Raw genomic sequence first — 21,644 nt, forward strand, 5'->3', positions numbered from 1 at the left:
TACAGACGACACCAGGGAGGAGTCATTAAGTGAGAATGAGGAGGAGCCCCTCCACCGCCCACATTTGGTGGTGCTTACAGATTACAAGTTGATGTTCCTAACTGCCAGCCCTAGGGGTTGGGTCGGCCCCTCGCGTCATTCGTACTTGAAGGATTTGGGGAAGGGGAATTTCCCGGGTAGTTGTGCTGACCACGTGCTCAGCCCAGAAGGAGCTCTGTGTGCATTAACCAGCCGCCTTGGCTCCGTGGTGCCAATAGCAATAAAAGCTTGCTTTTGTTATAAGTTGAACAGCTATGACTTGGAGGTCTACAGAGAGCCCTTATGCTGGGTGAGAAGGTGCCATTTTTACAGTTGGTTATCTGGCTCTAACCGCATTGGCTCCGTGGGCAGCCGGTGAGCTGGGAAACCCAGGTCAAAGACAAACTAAATTCAGCATTTCTGGAGTGGCTAATGAAGGGAAAGGCCAACCTCTCTTCCATTTCCACTGCCTTTTCTGATATTCTTTTTTTTTCTCCTCTTTTCTGTGACTCTCCCTTTCTTCTAACCCTCTCCATCCCAAGAATGCCTAAGCCCAGTCAAGAACCTTTTCCCCAGGCCATAGCCCCTCTACCACCACCCCGCCTCAAGGAAACCATAGAAACCATAGTGGCTGGAAAGCAGTTGGATTTAAAATCACTTAATTGTCATCGATGGAAACTTCACATTCACAAGTAACCAGCGCAAACACACTCAGGGCCACAGGGAACACAGAGATCTTATTCCCTCTGAGGTGGTGGGGCTCCTTGTCTACCTGGGAAGAATATTCCCATTTGTTAGCACAGACAGCCAGAGTGAAATGCATTAAAGAAGCTGCTTTTTTAATACAGTAGAAGCCTTTAACACTGCTGCTATTAGGGAATAGATTATAACCTTCTTTTATAGGCTTTTTTTTTTAGCCAGGGAAACTAACAGAGTTTGTCTTTTTTTTTTTTTCCTGTAAAAGCCAGATAGTGAAAATTCTAGGCTTTCAGCCCATACAGTTTCTGTCACTACCTTCATTGGAATGAATTAGAACTTGAATGTAATGTAAACAATACACAAAAAAGCAGGCCTGGCAGTGTGCCTGTAAAACTTTATTTACAAAAACAGGAGGCCAGATTTGGCCAAAGGACCCCTTTTAGAAGCTAATGGTCTTCACAGTGAGGGTTTCTTGCATGTTGTTGCTGGTCTGAAGTGTTTGAATTTGACCCAAGATATGTCGATCTAAATCTGTTAATTAATAAGCTGTATAATTACAAAGTTATGATATACAGCAGTATATATGCTATGTGATACATATTATACTATACATCCCTGAGAATAAGAAGCTTGTCTAAGTTGCCATTGTCTTTTGAGCACCCGGGCCAGTGCCTGGACCGTGTAAGTTGGGAGTAAATGTTTATCTGGTGAATATCCATTCATGTGGAAGCACATTTACACACATCTGTGTGCTAAGCAAGAAAATTATTCCAACATGGCCCTTACTGAACCCTGACAGTCTACTGACTTAGGTATATCATCATCTACTCTACATGGAAGAAGTTACTTGGGATGGAGGGAAACACACTTTGAATTCTAGATCCTAGTTCTGGACCCCATGTTACCATAAGTAGCTCTGCAAATGTAGAAACTCATGTAACTCCCCTGGGCCTTCATCCATTCCTTGACTTTTTAAATGTGCACGAGGTGCCCAACAGGCAGAAGATTCTCTGATTCTGTGGACCTTGTTCTCTGACGTGATTTACCTGTCATAGAAATGATCCCTTTTATTTCAGTCCCCTAGGAAATCTGCAGTGCCTTCTTGTGCTAGACGTGAAGTTGGGATCCACAGGATGAGCGTTGTCTCCCATAGAACCCATGGACTTTCTTTATTCCTTCCTGGCTACTCTTACCCATGGCACACTTGTGAGCGGCGTGCTGAGTGGGTGTCTGAGGAACTGCCCTCCTTTTAAGTAGTTTCTTCCCAGTGACCCCTCCTTACCTTCTTCCTCCCACTCCCTGGCTCCTTGTGTCTGCAGAGGACATCAGCAAGGGGAAGATATTCCCTCTGGTGCTCCCGACTTCCTCAATGCAAATTTTGCTTCCATGTTTAAATGTTGCAATAACAGCATTGAGGAACCTGAATAGCTGTTTGGAAAATACAACCATCAGTTCTTTACCTCACACTGACACCAAAATAAATATCAGACAGCTTACATAATCCCCCTTAACAAATCAGCCCTAGAAAAGCTTGAAGAAAATAGAATGTTTATCAAACTTCCAGAGCGAGGAGGATTTGTGAAAGCTTAAGTGATTCAAGAAATGGCAAAGGAAAAGAATCAAGAGATTTGATGCATAAGACTATCTTCTTCTATTTGCAAAAGAAAAGGAAAAGAGAATGAAAACAAAACCAAAAAACCAGTCTGAAAAATGTGTTTGTGAAAATGACAAAGGCTGATATATTTATTGCATAGAAAATTCATATAAACTGGAAAGAAGCCCTTTAGAGATCTCTAAATGAAGAATTTACAAAGGACATAAACAGTGCACAATAAAAGAAAGAAAAGCTAACCACTCGACATAAGGAAAAATATTCGACCTCTGTAGTTATCAGATTAAAGCTCAAGAGTGGCTTATGTTTCACCGATTGCAGTAGGAGTGTGTTTTACCAAAAAAAAAAAAAAAAAAAAAAAAAGTGTTTTTTACAGCATTACCCACAGTCATTGGATGCTGCTGATATTTTTATGGCCATGACCCTACAGAGTGGGAGAACTTTTGAAAACTACTTAAGTAGTATAGACCAAGAGGCTTGAAAAAGCCTGTAATTCAGTAATCCTTCTTCTGGGAGTCTAGCCGTAGGGGGAAAAAAAATCAACCAATGGAATATTAATTTTCTTTTTTTTTTTTTTAGTTATATATGATTTGTGACTTTCTTTTTTTTAAGAGTCGTGTATTTAAGAGTGAGCGCATGTGCAAATGAGCACAGGAAGGGGCTGAGGGAGAGAAAATCCTGAAGCAGACTCCCTGCTGAGCACAGAGCCCGGCTCAGGGCTCCATCCCACCACCCTGAGACCATGACCTGAGCTGAAATCAAGAGTCAGCCACTCAACCAACTGGGCCACCCAGGCACCCTGAAATACTAATTTTCACTTAAAATTTAATTTTAAGGAAATATTTAGGTAGTGTAGGATAAGTCTACCCCATGGATGTGATGTGTTTTTTTAAAGATTTATTTATTTGAAAGAGAGAGAGAGAGCATGTATGCAGGAGCAGGAAGAGGGACAGTGGGAGAGGTAGGGAAGCAGACTCCCCACTGAGAGGGGAGCCTGCTTTGAGGCTCGGTCTCATGATTCTGAGATTATGAACTAGCCAAAACCAAGAGTCAGATGCTTACCCTACTGAGCCACCCAGGCTCCCCTGATACTGTCATTTAAAACCATTAATTCAGAGGTATTTTCATAAATTTTCTGAGAGCCAACTATGTGCCTCATATATAAAACAGCATGGGAGAATACAAAGTGTCAATGATTGTTTTTATTTATAAATATTTTGTGTTACATTTTATAATGATAATGTATTCTGTAATGCTTGCAATGAGCCAGGCATTGTGCTTGGTGCTTTATATATAAAAACCCCCATAACAAACATATGAGGCTGCTGATGTTACAGTTACACCCATTTTTAAGATGAGATCATTGAGGCACTAAATTAAATCCCTTGTCTTAAGTCATTCAGCCATTAAATGATACATTGAAGTGGCATTCAAACTCAGGTATTCCGGGGGTACCTGGGTGGTTCAGTCAGTTAAGCATCTGCCTTCAGCTCAGGTCACAATCCCAGGGTCCTGAGGTCGAGCCCCGAGTTGGGCTCATGGGGAGTCTGCTTCTCCCTCTCTGAGCAACACCACTCCCCCCGCTTGTGCTCTCTTGCTCACTCTCTCAAATAAATAAAATCTTAAACACACACACACACACACACACAGAAACTCAGATATTCTGGATCTGAAGTCCTTATTCTTAACTACAATGCAATTAATGGCAACAATTTCAAAATAGATATGCTTACTTCTAAAAAAATAATAAAAAGAAGTACATTGAAAATGAAACAGTGTTTATACTGAGGCAGCAAGACAACTGGTAATTTTTATAGTCTCAATTTATCATTTTGTGCCATTTTAGATTATTAAATATTTGGGTATTTTTCAAGTTCTCTTGAGCTGCATGTCCCGATGTATGAGGTTGCATTACCTGTGCACAGATGTCCTTCACCAAGAATCTTTGTGCCGCTGAAAGGGAATGACCTCTTGTATCACAGTGAGCCATAGACTGAGTTGGCAAGGGCACCCTGGCTCCCTCCCTACAGAGCAAAGGGAGATGAGGATTGAGAGCAGAGGAGGAGGCGGTGTGGGGTAGGGATTACAACAGGAGTGGACTGGTCTGTTTCCTCCCACCGAATCTCAGAGTGGCTGCCTTGGCACCTGTATATTTATATGATTAATTTAGGCAGCTCTCCCCAGCTCTTCCGTAAGCCTGAGGGCACTGGAAGCTATTGTTAAAGATGGTAATTAAAATTACAGGTTTTAACTCTAAAAACTAATTTAAAATAATCACTTGCAAAAGTCTATGGATGAGACTCACCTTAGAGGATGGATTTAGTGAAGCAGTAGACTCAGGGCCCCTACTGAGCATACTCCGTCTGCAAAATGTGACTAACCTGGTTAAATATTTAGATAAGAGACTGGCAATGATGGTGCTAGCTTTCACTAGCGGCCTTGTACCAAAGGGGGAGGGGGGTGTGTCTGTGCTTTAAAGGCATATTCCCTCCCTCTTTGTGGGTCGGTGAGTGAGGTCACATAGTGTCTTTCAGGAACCTAGTTCAGTTCTGTTAGGAGCGAGGTTTTTAAAAATTGTAAACTGAAGTAGAGCGTTGTCTTCCCTGCACATAAGTGCAGTTCTGCCAGGAACAAGACTTGGAAACATTGCAAGAGGGTAAATATTTTTTCCTTCCTCTTTTTAAAACCTTTTTAAATGGACAAGGTAATTTATGGTCACTCTAGAAAATTCTGAAAACCAAATAAAAGAAAACAAACGTACCGCTGATAATTTCATGCACTACCTGTCACCACCATGCAGCTTTGTTTACTTCTGGACTTTTTTATGCCTGTATATAATATATGACTTGTTTTTTAATCTCCTGATAAAGAACATTCATTTCTAGAGTTTACAATCATTCGATTACTTAATTGACTTATTTGAAGGGAGCCGATGCACAGTCTCCCCATATTTCCTACCCTAACCTAAAACGGTGGGGTTGCTTCGGTCTCATTTGGGGAGAATTGACATCTTAACATATTAAGTCTCCCAAACCATGAACAATGTAGAACCCTCCAGTTATTTGGGGTGCATAATGTACATCATTAATTTATTAGAGCGCACACACGTTCAAGTAATATTCTTCCATTTCATGGGTAGTGTAAGAACCTCCCGATAGCATACTTCCCTGTCTCCTCTCCTAGCCTTTCTGTTATCACTGTCATACATCTACTTATTTGTTACAAACCCTTTGTGACATTATTCCTTTTTAACGAAATTACTTTGATTCTCTTTTAAGGAGATTGAAATAAGAAAACTCAGATATTTATCCACAGACTTGCCATTTCCTGTACTCTTCATTCTTTTGTGTAGATCCATTTTTACATTTGCTGTCATTTTCCTTCTGCCTCAAGAATTTCTTTTAACATTTTTTGTAACTCTAGTCTGCTGGCAATGAATTCTTTCCACTTTTTGGGTGGGGAGGGAAGCTTCGTTTTTGAAAGACATGTTCACAAAGTATGAGATCTCAGATTGACAGCTGTTCCTTTCAGCACGTTGAAGAGGGCGCTCCACTACTTCTCGCTTGCAATTGTTTCCAGTGAGAAATCTGCTGTCATCCTTATTTTTGTTCCTCTGCACAGAATGTATCCTTTTTCCTCAGGCTGCCTTTAGGGATTTTTTTATCACTTTTTTTTTCCTACATTGCAACTAACTTTATTTTTTTTTAATCGTGTTATGTTAGTCGCCATACAGTACATTATTAGTTTCTGAGGTAGTGTTCCATGATTCATTGTGTGCATGTAACACCCAGTGCTCCATGCAATATGTGCCCTCCTTAACACCCATCACTGGTTTTGAGCAATTGGATTATGATATCCCTTGGTATAGATTTCTTCATGTTTCTTATGCATGGGGTTCATTTTGCCTCTTGGATCTGTGGGTTTATGGTTTTCCCCAGTTTGGAAAAGTTTTGGCCTTTTCAGATTTTCCTGCCCTTCCCACCCTATCAGGGACTCCCTGTTAAGCTACTTGAAGACATCCCACAATCCACTGATGCTCTTTTCATTTTTATGATTCTTTTTTCCCTTGGTTTCACTGCAAATAATTTCTATTACTATTACCTTCAAGGTTCACTGTTTTTCTGCCATGTCTAAATTGCTGGGAATCCCAACCAGTGTATTTTTCATCCCAGGTGTTGTAAATTTCATCTCTAGAAATTTGATCTGGATCTTTTTTATATCTTTCATATCTCTATTTAACTTTTTCAATATATGGACTATAGTTATAATAACATTATGTCCTTATCTGCAAATTCTAACAACCATGTGAATTCTGGGTCAGTTTTGACTGGTTAGTCATCCTCCCCATTTTAGGTTTTGTTTTCTTGTTTCTTGGCATGCTTGCTAATCTTTGGATGTCAGACATTGTGATTAGCCTTGCTTGGTGCTGGATATTTTATATTCCCATAAAAATTCTTGACCTTTGTTTTAGGATGCACTTAATTACTTGGAAAATTTGACTCCTTTGGGTTTTGTTTTTGTGACTGGTCTGTCCGGTCTGGAGCAGTGGTCCAACTAGGACTGATCATTACCCACTTCTAAGAGATCTTCTTCAGTTTCCTACCCAATGCCCTGGGAATTGTGAGTCTTTCTAATCTGTGTAGTGGAAACAGCAGTGTTTTCTAAGCCTTTCACGTGGCTTTTTTTCCTCCAGCCTTGGGGGATTTTCTCACACATGTGTTCTGATCCCTACTCTGCTGAATACTCATGGGGGACCCCCTGCAAGTCTTTGATTTCTTCCTCTCTACTGATCTTCCCACTCTGGCCCCCTGCCCCGCCAAGTCCAGCCATGTTGACTTCCCCAGACCCTTAGTGCTATCTCCTCAACTCAGTGAGTCTGATGGGCAGTTCCCCACCCCTGCACTGCAGCCTGAAAAGTAAACTCTCAAGGCATAAAGTGGGCCACCTCTCTTCTCTCTTATCTCCCAGGGATCACTCTTCAGTGCCTGATGTCCAATGCTGTAAAAACTAATTTGGGGGAAAAAACAACAACAACAACAATTGTTTGATACATTTTGTCTGGTTTTGTTTTGTTTCAGTAGCAATGGTAAACCCAGTCTCTTAACACTTCATCTTGAGTGGAAGCCTTAGTCTCCTGACACTGGATTCTAATGACTGGTTTACTCCTGATTTTGAGGGAGAGTGCAGTCCATGAAGAGCATGGATCCTGGAGTCGGATCTGAAATCTCTGCTCCACCACTTCCTAACATGTGACTTAGGCCAGGTTACCCTGACTGTGCCTCCCTTCCCTCATCTGAGTGATCATAGTTGTGTCTCACTGGATTTTTGAGAAGAGAAAATGAGATACTGTGTTTAAAGCACGACAGAGTTCCCAAGAACCACAAAGTGCCATCAACATAGATGATGGGGACCTTGGATCCCAGTAGGTGCCCCTGGAGAGCTAGGAGCCTCACCCTGTGTTCTCTGAATGATGGGTTGCCACGAGACCCCCACCCCACTCCTAATTGCTCTTATTCAAGGGTTATCATCTCCTAAATAACAGACCTGGGTTTTGGGGGTTTTTTTGTTTGTTTGTTTGTTTGTTTGTTTTTTCAGGAGAAGACCGGAAGACCCCCAGTGAATCAAACAGCCCCTCTTCCTCCTCCCTCTCAGCTCTGAGTGATTCAGCCAACAGCAAAGATGATTCAGACAGCTCTCAGAAAAACAAGAATGGGAACAATTTGCTGGTCATCTCTGTTGTGCCTGGAAGCCAGCCCTCAGTGAATAGTGAGGAAAAGCCAGAGAAAGGTAAGGGAGACGGTGTGTTGGCCTGCTTGAAAATAAGCCCTGGAGGGGAGTGATATTGGAAAACAGACAGTAGGCCTGGGAACAGTATAATGCTATCATCGCCTAAAATTTGTAGTCTTCTGGCTTATCTGCATCCAAATATGGGGTGGCTAGATGGGCCGTGTGACATGGATTCTGGAGCTGTATGTTTAACTCCTTTTGCCACAGAGATGCAGGGAACGGTGCCTGAGAGGGTGTAGCTGGGGAAGAGGAAAAATAGGGGGCTGTCTGTCCCCCCTCCTGCCCCCTCCCATCCCTCTGCCCCGTGCACCCGTACACCCAGCTCCCATCCTTTCAGGGTTCGAATGCGTTTTTTGCAACTTTGTCTGCAAGACGAAGAACATGTTTGAGCGCCATCTGCAGATACACCTCATCACCCGGATGTTTGAGTGTGACGTGTGCCACAAGTTCATGAAGACACCCGAACAGCTGCTGGAGCATAAGAAATGCCACACTGTCCCCACCGGTGGGCTCAAGTAAGGAAAGCAAGTACAGAACCTTTTACTGTGTTGTTATTAAACACCCTTCCCCACCCCTACCCCACCCCCTGCCCCGAAGGTTTTGGGGTCATGGAGAGGGAGAGCTTGGCATTGGGCTAGTCAGTCAGGCACCGCCTCTGCTACCTTTAGCCGGATATGAACCAGACCTATTCCCCAGGGGGTCAGCGGACGGAGCAGGAGAATCCATTTCACAAATTTTCCAGGATTCCTGGCGAGCCAGTGTCGTGTTGGAGCAGCTCGGCCCGCAGGGCTAGACTCATCCTCCACTGCTTGGGTTCAGACTGGAGTGTTGGACTTGGGGGTCAGTGTCCCCGAGTGTAAATCATTACACTCTCACGGCCTTCACTGCCTCTATTTTTTTAGATGATTTTCCACGTATCTTTTAAACCAGCGTCACAACAACTCATCCGCACCCCACCCCCAAATATCGGATCCTTGCCTTTTTGAACAGGCAGGAGGCAGTGTTTTTCAGGCAGAAATCACGTGCCTCAGGTCTTCCTGCACACATGGCCTTATTCCTTCCCAGGAACTGCGATTGGGATCTCCCTGGCTAGCCTTCATGAGGTCTGACATTTCCAGTCACACGTTACTCACAGATCCCCAAAGACCTAGACAACAAGCATCGTCATTAACCAGTATTTGCAAGAAGCCCTCTGGTCTGAAGTGAGACCCGTCAGTTCTTACCAAACGCACGGTGTGTCTGGCTTGGTGCTGATAACAGGTGCTGAAGGCCAAACAAGGAATAAAACATCATATCTACCCTCAGGAAATGTATGTCCTAGCACTACCAGAGTTTAATCTTCCGGGTGATTCTGAAATCAGCCCCTGCTCACTAGGCACTTAGGACCTAGCAGAGAAGGAAGCATATGTCGTTGAGCACAGGAAGACACACAAGTTTCAAGGCATAATTATTCAGGTTTAGCTGAAATAATCGTGTCATTAAAAGAATGAAAATTTATATTTTACTTAACACAAGAAAAAAAACCCTCTTGTTTTTAAACATTTTTATCTTTGAAACTCACATATTGCCAGAGAGGTTGGCATGACTCTCCAGAATGGGCAAGGGATGGAGAGATCCAAAAGGACCCTGGGGGTCAAGTGTTGGGGGCAGTCCAGGGTTGACCCTTCTGCAGGGTCCTGCCTGGTCAGAGGCACCCTCCTCAAAAACTTTCCCAAACAGAGGAGTCAGGGAGCAGCACCTACTGTCAAATTCCATTTTGTTTCACTCTTGGGGCACTTAAGTGGGAGGGGGAGGGGATGTCTGCAGGGATGGGGGAGGGGAGATTATGATTCAAGACAACCAGTAAATGGGAAATGCCAAGCGAGAGCTTATTTGGGAATTGGATTTGGTTTGTTCCCACTGTCCCTTTCTAAATACTTGTATACTCTTATTTTTAAAAAAAGAAAGAATGAAAGAAACTATGTAGTTCTGTAGTTGGACTAGCGCTCGTTGCCCTTCCCAGTAGCCCAGTCACACCCATTAACTCTGCGGCGCCCCCTGCCAGTTGTGGCTTTGTCAGTTAGCCTTGCCTTGGGGACCTACGGAGTCCCAAGCCTCCGACCCACTGGGGAGAATGCACAGTGAATGCTGACGCTTTTTTGCCGGTCCAGACACTTCCGGTGTGGTGCTAACGGTCCCCTGTGTAATAGTTTATGTTCTAGGATGACCAAGTAGAAGAATACTTTGAAAAAATTGATAATGCCTTCTGGCTATACAGTGAGTCTTTGTTTTGTTTTGTTTTGTTTTCCCTTTGCCATATCAGAGAATTAATTTGCCTGAGAGAGTGTCTTTACGATAAATATTGGGAGCACGGAAAACCCTTAGCACTTTGCCTGAGCAGCGAAAGAAAGATTGAGCTGTGGGTCACAGAAATGTCCTTAAAATGAAACAGACTGCTGATGTCTAAATTGCTTTTCTGTGATGGAACTGCTTGTACTCTATATCCTGTTCATAATGCAGATCAAATAAGATTATACTATTATTTTTCTTTTGCCGTAGCTCAGGACAGTGGTGAGTTTCAGACTCCTCTAGGTAAGGCCCAGCTTGGCGTAGGGGTTGTGTGTGCACCTGACCTGGGAATGGGCTTTATATTTCTCTCGTGTGCACTCTTCTGTGAGCTGAGGTGCAAAGGCTAACGGCGAGCTTGGCGCTGAGGAGCAGTGCACGGCGCACTTGGTTGTGTTGGGCTCTGTTGAACACCTCTCCAAACCCTCAGAGGACAAGTCACTGCTGGGCCCTGCCTTGCAGGTGCCAGGCGAGAGCCAAGGCAGCCACTTTTGCATTTGCATTCTTTTGGGAAAGAGAGCAAACACGCTACAGCTATCATTTCAACCACCAACTTGAGCTTTGCAGCTTCCAAAAAAGAAGCTCAGCAGAATTTGCAAACATGCCCTCACTGCTCCTCCTAGCCCCTCTGGACAGCCAGGAGGCTGGGGGGTGGCATAGCCTCCCTGCACAGGATGGAGAAACCGAGCCTCGGAGAGGCCCAGGCTTTGTCCCAGGGCATATCCAGCTATGGCCCGATAGAGGTGACGGAGCTGGGACCAGAATCTGCCAAAATTCTGTGTAGAGACCAATCCAGTAATGAATCAGTGCCTACCAAGCACTGCCGAGAATGCAGAAGAAATATAAGATCTGGTCCTGCCCACTGAGAATATATGATCCAGTTGGATTACTATTATCTCCATGATGGAATAATGTTTTCATAACGTCTTCGAACTCCAGATAGCAGTTGCCTCCCTCCCTTTTTATCCCTCCTTAGTGATGGGCTGGTGGGTGGGCCTCCCTCTCCCAAGCCCCGTGCTGGTCCTCATCTGCCTCCCCTGATGGAGAACCAGGGCTGTAGGAGATAGGATTTAGGAGTACAGATCTATGTACACACACACACACACACACACACACACATTCACACAGAGAGACACACACAGGCCTTCTCAACCTAACCACCCTTTAATAAGCACGATTCTGACCCCTACAACTTTCTGTTTGCTGGAGGTAGCTCTCCCCCTATAAGCTGTTCTTCAAAACTCTTAGCCTTTCTGCGTGTGCTTGGTGTGGTGCATGAAAAGTCGATTCTTTGTGTTGCTCCCATCTAGAGGGGAGGTCATGAGGTTTAGACCTCTGCTATGTCTGGGGCGGGGAGCGGGGAGGGCTCCTAGGGGAATGGGCGGGGAAGACGGAGGGGAGCAAGTGCTTACTTATTCCTCCCCCTTTCTCTGCTCCCCTTCCTGTGGGCTGGTGCTCACTCCTCCAGCCAGGAGACCCCCACAGTAGGCCGAGCATACGTTGCCAGAGCTCCTCCTTAGTGGGCACGGCTCTGTGGGCAGAGAGAGCCAAGAGGGTCCTCTTAACCCCCCCCCGGAGAGGCGGCAGGGCTGGGCAGGGGCAGGCGAGGCCTTCTGAGTTTGGAGGGGGCGGGGGAGAGGGCGGTGAGGGGAGGCTGGTGAGGAGGGTAGAAGCAGGGCCGCCACCGAGCCTGTCCGGCTGACCCTCCCTGTCATTGCTTCCCCCCTCCGCCCGGCAGGTGCCCATTCTGCATTTATTCCACCAACCGCCCCGCTGCCATGGAGTGCCACCTCAAGACCCACTACAAGATGGAGTACAAGTGCCGGATCTGCCAGACGGTGAAGGCCAACCAGCTGGAGCTGGAGACGCACACCCGGGAGCACCGCCTGGGCAACCACTACAAGTGCGACCAGTGCGGCTACCTGTCCAAGACCGCCAACAAGCTCATCGAGCACGTGCGCGTGCACACCGGGGAGAGGCCCTTCCACTGTGACCAGTGCAGCTACAGCTGCAAGCGCAAGGACAATCTCAACCTGCACAAGAAGCTGAAGCACGCCCCCCGCCAGACCTTCAGCTGCGAAGAGTGCCTGTTCAAGACCACACACCCTTTCGTCTTCAGCCGCCACGTCAAGAAGCACCAGAGTGGGGACTGTCCCGAGGAGGACAAGAAGGGCCTGGGCCCCGCCCCCAAGGAACCAGCTGGCCCCGGGGCCCCGCTGCTCGTCGTCGGGAGCCCCCGGAATCTCCTGTCTCCCCTGTCGGTCATGTCCGCCTCCCAGGCTCTGCAGACCGTGGCCCTGTCGGCCGCGCATGGTAGCAGCTCCGAGCCCAACCTGGCACTCAAGGCTTTGGCCTTCAACGGCTCCCCTTTGCGCTTTGACAAGTACCGGAACTCAGATTTTGCCCATCTCATTCCCTTGACAATGTTGTACCCCAAGAACCACTTGGATCTCACATTCCACCCTCCCCGACCTCAGACTGCACCTCCCAGCATCCCCTCACCCAAACACTCCTTCCTCGCCTATCTCGGACTGCGAGAACGAGCAGAGACTGTCTGAGGGCAGCCATGTTCTGTACCAAAAACAAAGAGACAAAGACAAAACAAAAAACAAAAACCCACAAAACTTAAACACAACCCCAGCAGGTGTATGTTGCTGCAAAACCTACAGGCCCCTGGGTCTGAACCATGTGTACTGTATATCTTTAGTAAGGAATAGAGGATTGGCTCTGTGTGGATACCCTATTGCATTGACCTGAAAGCTGCTTTATCCAATCTTCAGAGAGGTGACCTACTGCATACTTCTACCTTCAGAGGCATGCCTCCCCAGCTCCCCACTCCCACTCTCGGCCCTTCTCCGTACTTTGCTCTGAGAGGAATTTTGTCTTGTTAAGCCCTAAAGAGAGTGTCCTTAATAGCAATCAGCACTTGTATGCTTATGCACTGGTGCATTTGGTTTTTCTGTTGGGTGAATGGGGTGTGTGGGTGTTGTGGATTCCGAAAGAGAAAGCCGTGTGTCGTGCGCCATGCCATTTCTGTTGCACATTTCTTCGTACTGGCTTCTTTAACAGCGATGAACCTCCTTTTCCCTCCCAGGTGGTTCATCCGTGACGGTCTCTCCCTGAGCTCCTTCATCAACTTTCCCTCTCTATTTTATGGCTACAGAGTGGTAGGGCCTGGTGCTTGAGTCGATGAAGGACTGGTAGACACCCACAGTGCTGCTGGAGATTTCCGACCGGGTGCCAGAGACCTCGTGTTCAGATCTTTTCAGTTATGAAGATGCGAGAACCGAGAGTCCACTCCAGAAGAAATATCTCGCAGCACTGCAGCCAATATCACAAAACTTAGGTGTGTTGTGTGTGTGTGTGTGTGTGTGTCTCCATATGTATACAATGTGTATGGTGCACACACACAGTGCATCATTTTTTTAAGGGCAGATTATATATATATATATATATATATATACATGTGACATATATATATACATATATATATAATGTATTAATTCAGTGGTTACCATTCATTTGCAGGAAAAAAAATTGTATGAGTGAAAAATTTTATGGTTGATAAATCCAGCCAAGGAGATTAAAGGGGTTTGGATAAATTCTGGGTATAAATATAAATGCTCAGACTAAAAAAAAAAAAAAAAAAAAAAAGAAACAGCAGTTTTGCACAGTGCTTTGGTCTTGCACTAGTTTTTGTTTCTCATCTGCAAAAAAAAAAAGTAAAATAAAAGGAAGAAAAATGTACCTTTTCTATGGAATGAGTAGACTGTATGTTTGAAAATTTTGTCACAACCTCTTTGACATATAACGACCCAACAAAAAGGTGCTGTTTAGTCCTACGGTTCAACTCATGCCCCTGAGAAGTTTCCCTTATGTTTGCAGATCGTCTGGCTATAGCGGTATTCTCCATGTTATTAATAATTCTGTATTCCATGTTGTTAACGCCTGGTAGCTATAACCTGCTAGGAGGCTAACTTTATACTTATTTAAAGCTTTTATTTTGTGGTCATTAAAATGGCAACTTACGTGCAGCACTTTATTGCAGCAAGAAGCAGATGTGGATTTGGTTGCCTAGCCCTTTGCGAATCTTAAAAATGTAATGGGTGATTTCAAAAGAAAAGGAAAAGAAGTCTTGGGCCGAATATCTTAATTGCTTGTATTTGTAAGAAAACAGAATTTCCAGCATGAAACAGGCTGAAAGGGCAGGAAGAAATGTGCTCTGTATAAGAATGGAAAGTTTGGAATATAAAAGTTTATATATTATTTATCTATTGAAGAACTGGTGTACAAGAGGAATGCTTTCTTACTGCGTTGCTGTTTTCCATCATGTGTTATCCTAGAGTTGGGATTTTTCTTTTCATCTGTTTCACCAGGGGAAAATAAAAGCATCCCTAATTTTCTTCCTCTAGTCAGTTTGCTTCACTGAAAGCCCCCTCGAACTTGGTACAGTTCTACAGGAAGCCAGAAGACTGTACCGTCCGTCCATACCATGGACTTCCCCACCCCCATACCCGCCCTTCCCCAGACCTAGCAGGTGTGCTACACTTCCCTTTGCCAGTCCTCCAGCCCTGGCAAACCTGTTTACACTAAGGAGATGTCCCCAGGGGCAGGGAGGCTGAGCCAGCTAGAGCAGGAAGCTCCCGAACCCTCGGTCATCCTCCGGCAGAGACATTTGCTCTTGGCTACGTTAGAAGCGTCGTTCAACCTCGCCATGTCAATGTCTCGGTAAAAGACACTATAGACAGTTACGGACAATACACTCCAAGAATACTGGGCATATGGGTGGGTTGGTTTTTTTAAAAAGTCCTGTCTTTATCCCCATATAATGGAGAATGTGCCACTTGGCTAATAATGTGCTTTCAAAATCACAAGTTCAGTGATGACAGAAGAGGGCCACGGGAATCCCACGGAGGCTGGCAGAACAGGCGAATCGCACTGAAGCACCAGCAGGTTAAAAACCTGAAAGGGTGGCCCTGACAGTTAGGACTGCGGGTTTTACAGCATGCCACGTGTGCAATAGGAGGTCCTCGGCTGAAACTTGCAAGAGCGAGAGGGGTGTCGGAAGGAGATGTGTACTGCTCAAATGCCATGCATTTCACTGCTTGCCACTGAACTTGTATTTGAATGACTTAGTTATGCTTAATGTAATTGGGCAACTTTTTTAGCACTTTGGAAAGAGTCATCAATCTTTCTGGTAAATTATAAAAGTTTTCTGAGTGAGAAAAGGTGTGTTTGGAGTTTGTTTGACTTTTTATATTATTATTATTGTTATTAATAAAGAAAAAATCTACAGCATTTTTTCAGACTCCACCAAGATAATATATACCCCCAAATTTGGTTTGCAGTTCGATACTCAGGGAAGGATTATTCCATAGATATCCTTTCCGTGTAAAACACTAACATCGTTGAGAAATTCACCTGCCAACTAACGTCAATTCTGTTTTCACTATGCATTCTTCAATGGAAGCTAGCTTATCTGTCCATATAGTACTGCAGTTAGAGTTCTCAGCACTTTCTTGCCTCTATCCTTTTTTTAACTCCTCATATTATGTTCAGATGATCATACTGTCAAGGTTTGTGTACATTACTGAAAATTTGTATTGTATAAAGCTTTTTGCATTACAAGGCTGTACAGGGTCATTTTGACAGTAACTGGTATATTTCTTTGCATCTTATGTTGCATTGCCAATTTCTAGTGTATCCAGTTTGGAAGTATAATATACTCTAATTAAAACAAAAAAAAAAAGGTTGGCTATACTCTTTGTTTCTTTTTTTTCCTCCTTCCCCCCACCCCCGCCCTAGGTTGCCATCCTTGACTACTTGTTAAGTCTCAGGGTTTTATTTGCCTTGCTTTGTTCCCATTTTAACTTCTCAGCTTATTTTTAGGAAATGACCACTACTAGTTATAGCCATTGCAAAATGCAAGTTTTGAACAGCCATGGTTATAATGCAAACTGTCATTATGTAAGTAATTAATAGCCAATAAGGCTGAGAGCGTATCCATCATTCAGTACAGTTGTAGACCAGCTTCTTCCTGAAATTACTTAGAGACATGTTGAAGTGGTCCCCAGCCTTCCCCTCTCCTGCTTAACATCATTTTACTGACCCCACAGCCAAAGGGCAGGGGGGGAAACAGATGAATAATTCCATTTATCCTAATGAAGTTTGGCAACTATGAGATTTTAATGAGGGGGGAAATGGTCTATTTTGCAAGCTAAATAATAATCTATCCAAATGTAAGTAATGATTTGCCATTCAAAGGAAGGTACCAGAGAAACTGAGGCCAAAACAAAAGATGACAAGCACACTAAGTTTTTTTAAATCCATTTTTAAGTTCGGTTCCTTAGAGATCTTCCCTCTGAATCTGCGATGGTTGATAAAAAATATAAAGCAGCAAAAGAGAATGTTCTATCTAGTTCACAGCTTGCATGCTTATAAATATAATGTCCTTTGCTCCTTGTAAGAAATTATGAACTGCTTCACTCTAACACTGAAAAAGATCGAATTTACTTTTCATAAAATGACATGATGTAGGAAAAGTCACTTTGAAAAATGACCAGTCACTAATCAGACACTATTTTCCCCTTCACGTTTTCATCCAATAGCTATTTTTAGGTGATTGAATCTTCAATACCAGTTTTGTTTGGGGGTGGCTGATATTTACTGAAAATTTTAAATAAGTCAGATTTCCTTTCCTTCTGCTAGCACTACAGGCTGGAGTATCTTCATTTTATATACATACTGCTTTTTCTTTGACCCCACACCTACGTCACATCTCAATCACCCTGTGATTGAGAAAAGCCAGAAATACAAAGAAAATGAAATCGTCAGTTTCATAATGGTCTCCCGCTAATGGGCTTCCGGTGACTGAGGAATGACTTGGGGTGGGATCCATCCATGATGGACCAGACCGTGGCCGCTAATCTCTCTGCTTACCTACATTGCTGCAGATGCACGCGGGAGGCTCCAAGACAGTCATGTGGCCCTGACTTGAATTTAATCTGAAATCAAACTTTTTCCTACTGTCGTGTTAGATTAATATACTTGAAGTTAAGACTCAAGGCCACTTTTTCTATAGTGTGTCTATGGCTGATTGGCTCCTTTTCTTGGCCACTAAAAACTCCCTGAGGATTTAACAGAGGCCCAGTCCTGGTCACAGACAGGGGCACGGGGAGCAATATCAGGGTTTGGTGAGTATAGGCACCTCCTTACCCACAGAAGCCCCATATTAGCATCCCTGCCAGCCGAAGGTGATGTGGGGCTTGTGAATGATTTAAAGAAGGCACATCTCATTAGCTACTGAAACAGAACTCAAGGCTCCCCAGGGCTGTCAGTCTTCAGGGAGGGAGGAGACCCAAAAGGAGCTTGGGCATACAAAAGGGGTGGAAGGGAAGAAAGGGGATAGCAGCTGGGTGACCACATCGTGCTTGCAGAAGACTGGAATCCTTCCCAAGGGTGCCTTAGAACCTGTAAGCGAAATCATAGGATAAAAGAATGCCCGTGGGGATTTGGACTCCGTTCTAAAGGGCCATCAACCACAAATATTCCAGAGATCCCAGCCAACATTCTTACTTATGCCACTGTCTCAACACAGAAAAGTTCTACACAAAATGAGGTTTATTGTGCAAATAACTACCATTAACTAACAAAACATATCCATAAAGCAGACCCTGGGGTAAAGTGTGGTGACTGCGGGGCCTGAGGGGCCCATTCTCCCCCTGTCTGGGGTCAGAAGGGCCTCAAGGTATCAGTTTATGAGGTATTCGTAATTCTTTCTTGATAGCTGGGTCTGTAAAACAGGAAATGCAAATGGTGCTCACCATGGTCGCTGCTGCAAAGGGGAAAAAGAAAGTCAACTGCTGTATTCCTTTGAAATTCTGTTTTGATAAGAGTTAGGATAAGTATTCGTTAATTAGTTCTTAGTTTTCAATAGAATTATTGACCCAGGGCAGAGTCCACCTCAACTCACACTTCAGACTTCCTTTCCCCTGCGCTGCTCCCTAACAGGTGGTTTTCTACCTTAGTTAGTTCAAGACGATCCGTGTTACAGATAGTCTCTCCCAGCCCTGAGTTCCATTGCCATGGAATCAGATCACCCGAGTTTGAGGCCTGACTCAAAAGCCATAGGTTCAACTAAATGATCTGTAAGACCCCTTCCACCCGCCAACAGATAACATATAACGAACAAATAATTCTGTCATTCTGAGCAAGCAAAAATCAGCCCCTGGAAACAAAGGCGGTCACAAAGCAGAATCCTTGCAAGGTAGTTATAGCCAAAACGACATCTCAACGTTTTCAAACCACAACAGACTCAACGGAGAAAAAAAAAAAAAAAATGGCTAAAAATATTTTTCTGCCCACTTCAGAGTTTGGGAGGTCTAAAATGTTTCTTTTCTGATTAAACACTAAGTCATCGTGCTTGGATCGCCTGCAGTTATCTGGAAGGTGGCTTCAACATATTTTACCAAATTGTGGGTACTTGATCTGGTTAGATGAGTTAGAGGTAAGCAGATGGGGTGGGAAAGGGTTGGCCTGCATTCCTCTAACGTCGCCTCCTCCTCCTGCCCACTGGCGGCTTCCTGCCTCCTCCCCTCGACCAGCAAGACTGACGGCTGAGCTCTCTGGCACCATGTTTCAAATGTTTTCTGTAAAACAGCAAACAGTCACTTGTGGCAAGAAGAAAGATATTTTAGTTTTAATGCAATGAAAGAATATACTAAGAATGCTTATTCTGCCACTTGTTTAAAAAGACTCTCAGCCCCTGGGGCGCCTGGGTGGCTCAGCGCGTGAAGTATCCAACTCTTGATCTCAGTTCAGGTCATGATCTCACAGTTGTGCGATGGAACCCACACTGGGCTCCATGGTAGGCATGAAGCCTGCTTGAGATTCTCTCTCTCCTCCTCTCTCTCTCTCTCTCTAAAAACAAAAACAAACAACAACAAAAACCAAGAAACTCTCAGCCCCCAAACTCTAAACACATGAAAGCTCCCGGGGACTTCCATTGGGTAGAAAGGCTCCATGTGTTTATAGAAAAATCTGATCTATCCCCACCAGCAGGCATTTAAAGGCAAGAGCAAACACTGGTCTAGGACCAGGGAAATTTGTCTAGCCATCCTCTGGCCTGAATGTAGGGCTCCACCCAAACCACCCCAGAACGATCCGTGTGTTTCTGATCTTAAAGATTTCTAGATAGGGGATGCATCACTTGGCTTCAGTGTGCTTCTATTGTAATTTTAAATGAAATTCCTAATTAGTGGTCCACAGACCAAGGGACCAACAAGCCCCTGTCCTCTTATGTTCCACTTCAAACAGAATGTCTGTTATGACATTTTCCATGCAATGGGTTTGATCAGCATTTGTAGTCTCCCCCGACCAATCTATTTTCTAGGTCCCCCTGAAAAGCAGAACCTTGAGATTATTTGGGGGAGCAATTCCAGGAACAAAATGGGGCACTAGAAAGAGGGAAGCAAGTACAAAGGGAAAGCCAACGCCAGGTGTCTTGGCCAGCTGGTCATTGCTGTGCACCAGTGGGATGCAATCCCTCCAGAAACTCTCATGAGAAGCTGTGTAAATGTATCTCAGAATTGACAGCCCAAGGAACAGAAGAAAGAAGGGGTTAGAGTAACCCCAGAGTGTTAACTGCCTTGCACTTCCAGGTTTGGCCATGATTTAGAATGGCTGAGTAGGTTCCCATGGGCAGCCACAAAGGTGACAAAGAAGCCAATGGGTCAGAACTTCTGTTGGGTCCACAGTCAAAGGAGCGAAACTGATACAAAGTGAAGGTCAAACAAAGCTTTATTTCGTGCCAAGCATCAAGAATCAAACCAACTGGCCAGGGCGTCACCTCTTACAGAAAGGGTGACCCCTCTCTGCCTTACAGACTAACTTTTATAGAGCAAAGGCCATGTGGTTGGGCCTGGCCACACACAGGTGGCAAATGAGATTGTAACACACAGAGAAAGCTGCACAGTCATGCTAGGTCACACATAAGTGACCAATTGAATTACAATTTACCCTAGTAGATATCTGAACTAGCCTGTCACCTTGGTCAGAATTGGCGCCCACAAGGCGGGACCCACACTCCTAGGTAGCTAGCAGGCTTTACTGATTGGATGTCTCCACCTGACCCGACTCATCCCTGCATTCCGGCTGTTATCTCTACCTGACCTGACCCACCCTTGTATTTGGGCTTTGTTACCTGGGACTGGTTTCCAGGACTTGTTTTTAAGTAAGTTCCCTGAAGGGGGGAGCGGGGAGTTGGCTGGTGGGCAGTGTCAGGATGGAGCTGCTCTGGCTAAATAGGCCCTTACACTTCAGGGGCACCCGGTGAAGCTAAGGTCAGGTGCTGTCAATTATACCTGCCCAGAGCTGGTTACTATGAGTTGGCTTAAGAAGGGGAGATCGTGAGATGGGGAACAATAGGTATCCAATGAAATTATCATATTGGGCAAGAATGTTGCCATCACTTTGGCCTCTAAACTAAAGTTGGCTATATATCCAACCCATTGAGTTGGCTCAAAGCTCTTCTCCTTCCTGCTGGTTGGAGTTGGGCAGAGCCAAGGACAGTGTTCAGTCATGATGGTACAGAATGGAAGAGGTGGTACAGGAGAAGCAGGTGAAGGCCTATATGATAGAGTCTGCCCTCAAGGGCTTGCTTTTTGATTTCTGTGGTGGAATTGAGCTCTTCTAAGACTCCATGAGGGGGAAGTCACTTGATAGACACAGTGGCTGCCCCCCACCTCAGAGAGACTCCTTGACCTGGGAAAGCCACAGAAAAGCCCAAATGAGACCAGAGAGGAGGCATCCCTCAGCCTTCTGAGGCCAGCCTCAAGCCCAAGCAACAGGCATCCTGGTATCCCTCAATGGTACCAACTTACCGTGAATGGGGACCCAACAAAGGGGTCAGCAGCCAGACCTCAGAGAGGAATCAAATGGTTACATTTGATTTGCCTGGTGTTGTCTTCATACACGTGTCTTTTGTACGTATATCTTCCAGGCATCTGGCACTCAACAGGGAAGTATCTGTCCTCATGGAAAACAGCTGATTGAAAGTAGAAATAGGGTATGTGTCATCTGTTTCTTTCTATCTCTAACCCACAATCAGCAGTCCTTTTGCTAGTAGAGGATTGGGCTAAGCATGGACCGATGGATAGTTACATAGATACATAGAAAATATATATAAAGAATGCATACAGTATAT

At 44.7% G+C, this 21,644-nt stretch overlaps 1 protein-coding gene across 9 annotated transcripts in view; it reads left to right on the forward strand.

Moving 5' to 3' along the window:
• ZNF827 (zinc finger protein 827) overlaps window positions 1-16,191 on the forward strand; it is a 169,554-nt gene extending 153,363 nt beyond the window's left edge. For 3 of the 9 annotated variants that reach the window (XM_045994052.1, XM_045994062.1, XM_045994071.1), the window contains exons 12-15: window positions 7,925-8,116; window positions 8,454-8,631; window positions 10,655-10,666; window positions 12,180-16,191. In XM_045994052.1, coding sequence (XP_045850008.1) covers window positions 7,925-8,116; window positions 8,454-8,631; window positions 10,655-10,666; window positions 12,180-12,999 — 1,202 coding nt within the window. In that variant the 3' untranslated portion in view covers window positions 13,000-16,191. Of the gene's footprint in view, window positions 1-7,924; window positions 8,117-8,453; window positions 8,645-10,305; window positions 10,373-10,654; window positions 10,688-12,179 lie in introns of all 9 variants that reach the window. The other 6 variants (XM_045994099.1, XM_045994090.1, XM_045994106.1 and 3 more) reach the window with 6 other exon arrangements.
• Window positions 16,192-21,644: the final 5,453 nt, after the last annotated feature.

This window comes from Meles meles, chromosome 2, assembly GCF_922984935.1.
Source record: "Meles meles chromosome 2, mMelMel3.1 paternal haplotype, whole genome shotgun sequence".
NCBI classification, from domain to species: domain Eukaryota; kingdom Metazoa; phylum Chordata; class Mammalia; order Carnivora; family Mustelidae; genus Meles; species Meles meles.